Genomic DNA, 4,904 nt, shown 5'->3' with positions numbered 1-4,904 from the left:
GAGTCGAGTTTTATTGCTTCTGCAACTTGAAAGTGGAGTTCGAATTTTCAAATCTTCGTTTACATCTGTAGTTGGGGCCCTTGATGTCGGAGTGTTATTTATTAATGTTGCCAAACTTGGTTTGTTTACTCTTGTACTGTTTTCGTAGGAAGTTTGGGAGAGGAACAAGTCAAGGACTGCGAGATCCTGTGGCTGTTTACGGGTAATGGGTGCAAGAAAGACTAATTTTTATTTGGCAAATTTACGATTTTCACAATGGTTGGTACGGTACAAAAGCAAACAAAATACTGGTTTAAATGTAAATTAGTGTCAGTTTTATGATAGATTTGCCGCAATTTCAATTCGCCAGATAGATTTTTACATTCGTTAAAATGGTGGATGCGCCGGGTTATAGTATAGTTTTTGTAATTTTAGTGCTACAGCTATGAAATTTGGAGAAGTTACTATTTTTGACTCATGTATTAAGTCCACCAAATTACAAAATTGTAGAGCGAGAGACCCAAGTTTTAGAAATTTTCATTTTTAGGAAGAAGCAAAACTTCCCTACCTGGCATCCCTAAAAATATTAATTTTGGTAATTTTAGTGCTACAGCTATAAAACTTTGGGAAGTTACTATCTTTGAGTCATGTATTAAGTATACAAAATTTCAAAAAATTCTACAGCAAGAGACACAGATTTTAGAAATTTTCATTTTGAGGAAGAAGCAAAAATTTCAAAAATCGTAATTTTGATAATTTTAGTGCTACAGGTATGAAATTTGGGGAAGTTACTATTTTTGAGTCATGTATTAAGTATACGAAATTTCAAAATTCTACTGCAAGAGACACAGATTTTAGAAATTTTTATTTTGAGGAAGAAGCAAAGATTTCCGAACTTAATCAATAAAAATCGTAATTTTGATAATTTTAGTGCTACAGGTATGAAATTTGGGGAAGTTACTATTTTTGAGTCATTTATTAAGTATACGAAATTTCAAAATTTTACAGCAAGAGACACAGATTTTAGAAATTTTTATTTTGAGGAAGAAGCAAAGATTTCCGAACTTAATCAATAAAAATCGTAATTTTAATAATTTTAGTGCTACAGGTATGAAATTTGGGGAAGTTACTATTTTTGAGTCATGTATTAAGTATACGAAATTTCAAAATTCTACAGCAAGAGACACAGATTTTAGAAATTTTCATTTTGAGGAAGAAGCAAAGATTTCCGAACTTAATCAATAAAAATCGTAATTTTGATAATTTTAGTGCTACAGGTATGAAATTTGGGGAAGTTATTATTTTTGAGTCATGTATTAAGTATACGAAATTTCAAAATTCTACAGCAAGAGACACAGATTTTAGAAATTTTCATTTTGAGGAAGAATCAAAGATTTCCAAACTTAATCAATAAAAATCGTAATTTTGATAATTTTAGTGCTACAGGTATGAAATTTGGGGAAGTTATTATTTTTGAGTCATGTATTAAGTATACGAAATTTCAAAATTCTACAGCAAGAGACACAGATTTTACAAATTTTCAATTTAAAGTTTGTCTAAAAATTTCCGACCTCCATGATAAAAAATTGGAATTCGGGTAATTTTAGTGTAACAGCTATGAAATTTGGGGAAGTTACTATTTTTGAGTCATGTATTAAGTGTACAAAATTTCAAAATTTTACAGCAAGAGACACAGAGTTTAGAAATTTTCATGTTGAGGAAGAAGCAATAATTTTCAACATCCATCTCTCAAAATCGTAAATTGGTAATTTTATTGCTACAAATATGAAAATTAAGGAAGTTACTACTTTTGAGTCGTGTATTATGTCTACCAAATTGCAAAATTGTAGAGCAAGAGACCCAGATTTTAGAAATTTTTAAAACAAAATTGCCATTCCACATTTGAAATGACTTTTTCCTTTTCTAACACAATTTTTTGTCAAAACTTGTTGACTAGTGTAATTATCAAAATTAGTTTTTAACTGCCACTGGAATAAACACACTACTTGTACGATCATATTTTCATTATTCATATTATCGGTATTAAAATTCGTGATCAATGAAACCTAATGAGTATGTACTTGAAGCAGAAGTTTCAATTGGGTCAATCAGTTATATTGTCATTTCTTTGAACGTATTGATTCCTCATTAAAATAGTTCCCTGCATGAGTTTTTTATTTGTCCAACAACGTAAAATTAAAAAATAAACAATAATGAATATAGAAGTGTATTTATTGCACGGGAATTTCAATGAGGGTGGAAAGTTTTGCTTAGTTTTAACTCATTCGTTTCATAACGTAAAACAAAAAAGTGTAATACGACGTTTTATTCCCACATCTTTCTGTAATTACGTTAAGGTGTTTGATGACTGATTTGTTTATCTACTCTCACCACTTTGCGTAATCACAAATTGCTGATTAAAGCTTGCAGTAACTGCTAATTAACGCCCCATTGATAATAAAAACTTCACAGAACATCCGGTTGAAAGCACATTACATATTTTACATCCACAAAAACTAAATTCTCTCTTCACCTGCTCATAAATTATATCTAAGGTAAAATCTACTCTAAGCCCACACGAGCTAATTAGAACGAGCATTGTTAAAGCGAAAATTTTGATGTATGTGAAGTGTACTAATTAGTCGCGTTATCTACAGAGGTCACATTAGGAGTTTCAAAACGAAATTATCGTTCCTTGTTACTTCAATCTGATGTATAAATTTATCGTAAAAATGATCTTTATGTGAAAATACATCAAAACGAGACAGGATTAGTAAAAGACCGATTGGGAAAGAAAAATAATTAGATTAATGGTAGGAAAAGCAAAAAATGTTGAAAATACGCAGTCGAGTACAATATTTCATTCAGTTTGACGCTTCGTGGCGTTTGTGAGCATGTCAGCAGTTTGTTGTTATAATGCTAGAAGCTAGAGCGACACAATGATGTAGACTAGTGTTGTTTGCATTATTTAGCATTGTGCTAAAATGAGTTTGATTTACGGCTTGATCACCAATTAGTTCTAATGTAGTGCAGTGATTCAGTCTTATTTATTTAACACTAATCCAGCCGTTTGAAATGAACCAAAATCACTAATTTTTCCAATATAATTTATGAATAAAACTTCACAATAGCTAATGTTATAGATATCTTTCAATGAAAATGATTGTGTAAGCACACCAGTCGGTGATTATTGCGACATAAAAATAAATAAAAAGTAACACGAATCGGTGGGAAAGAAAAAAAATTGATCAATACATTTCTTGTACACCTGTTCAGTCGTGTTTCGTTCCCTTGTTTTTCTAGTGGTAATTAAACTTTCAAAGATCGCCTCGAAACCTATTTGAGAATTAATCTCTCAGTCTAGTCGTCTCGCAGAAATGTGTATAGAATCAAAATCAATAGTTTTTGTTGTCGATCAGATTGTAGCAATGCGAATGAAACGTAATTTGTTTTTCTTCTTCAACAACGTAATTGAACCAACTTGAGTGTGAAGCGTAATTAAGACGCGCTGCAAACCATCTAATCTCGCACGGAAATGTGAATAAAATCACTTTTTGACAAATGAGCAGCGGCGTTTTCTTTGCTGCATTTAATTAAAGTGCAGGACTTGAATATTCTGTGACGCTGCGTTGCTACTCAAGCAACAAGGAGTTCAAGTGGCGGGTTCTTTAATGAAATAAAATTGGACTTGGGTTTTCCTTTGGTTTAGCCATTTAATTATCTGTCGTTAGTTCGTGTTTGTGAAATTTCGTTGCTTCAGGTACCAACATTAATTAGCCACTTTTTGTGTTCTAATAATTTTAGCTTGTAGAATAAAACAACGCTGTAATGAGACAATTGAAAATTAGCAACATTTTCCCGGCGCATCCACCATTTGTGGGATTAAAAATTCTGTTTTCAGTAAGATTTACGCAGATGGGTGCTTCAGAAACTTGTTTTTCCCGTATAATCCAGACAAGAATATTGTAGTTTCCTTATCTCTGATAAGCCGCGTCTTCCGTTATTTCCTCCTTAGCGGTTGGCCTAGATCAGTAGCTCCTCGCCTAATTAAAGCGAGCCCAATCAAACCCCTGCAGAGTTCATGCGTAAACAACTCCGTCTTTTCACATTGCTATTTTTTGTCTGCCGCTCGTATTAATAATACGCAGGAACCCGTCGAGGTCCTGCGCGACGTCAAGCGTTCCTGCTAGCAGCAGCAGGACTGCAACAAGTCCTGTTGTGCCCTCGACAGGGTCAAGTCGTGTGTCGGGAAAAAGGCGCGCGTGATGTCGCTCTCCGTCAAACTAAAGCAATTCAAGATAGCGAGGACGAAAGGGGAAAAGTTGGCAAAAGTCGAGTTTCGGGGTAAGTTAGGAGCTGTTTATTTTTATTGGGAAAGTAAATAGAGGAGGGAGCTTGGGGCTGTTTGTAAGGAAGAACAAGAAGTTAATGTAAATATGAGGGAAATTTTGGGGGAAAATCGCACAAAGAAATGTGGAGCGATTCACTTCTTTTTGTTTCCTTTGTATTGTAAAGAAGATTAAAGTCTCGGGAAAGTTGTTTTCTCGCGTTGAGGAGTGAGAGGACGTGAAAGTGCATGTATTGTGTTATTTTATCTTTATTTCGAAATTGTGGCGACAAGGATATTGGGTGTTTGAGGTCGTTATTTTCGTGCATTTTTCCTACCTGTTGGCCTCATGAAGGAAGTTGAAAGTAGGTCGAGCACCATCGATTTTTGAATTCTTTTTATTTTTGGCAACAGTCACAACAAATGTGGAAATAGTTTTTGTTGACTTTAAAATTATCAACGTCTTTTCAACTGAAACTTATTTTAATTCTTCTTCGAAATAATGCACCATAAAAGGGAATTTTTGTAATCAAGTAAAATGAAGTTGAAATTGAATTTGACTCGTGTTTTGCATTGTACAAAATAGTTCCATTGTTTG

General features: G+C 33.4%; 1 protein-coding gene across 2 annotated transcripts in view; it reads left to right on the top strand.

Moving 5' to 3' along the window:
* Window positions 1-4,178: 4,178 nt before the first annotated feature.
* The window catches only part of LOC148179825 (otoferlin-like), a 38,401-nt gene continuing 37,675 nt past the window's right edge, over window positions 4,179-4,904 (top strand). For both annotated transcript variants that reach the window (XM_088050927.1, XM_088050928.1), the window contains exon 1: window positions 4,179-4,323. In XM_088050927.1, coding sequence (XP_087907053.1) covers window positions 4,245-4,323 — 79 coding nt within the window. In that variant the 5' untranslated portion in view covers window positions 4,179-4,244. The remainder of the gene's footprint in view (window positions 4,324-4,904) is intronic.

Source organism: Gnatocerus cornutus, chromosome 2 (genome assembly GCF_029298725.1).
Source record: "Gnatocerus cornutus isolate USDA-ARS CGAHR chromosome 2, icGnaCorn1.1, whole genome shotgun sequence".
NCBI classification, from domain to species: Eukaryota; Metazoa; Arthropoda; class Insecta; order Coleoptera; family Tenebrionidae; genus Gnatocerus; species Gnatocerus cornutus.
Note: the sequence above shows the minus strand (reverse complement) of the source record. Positions and strands in the feature narration are given on the sequence as shown.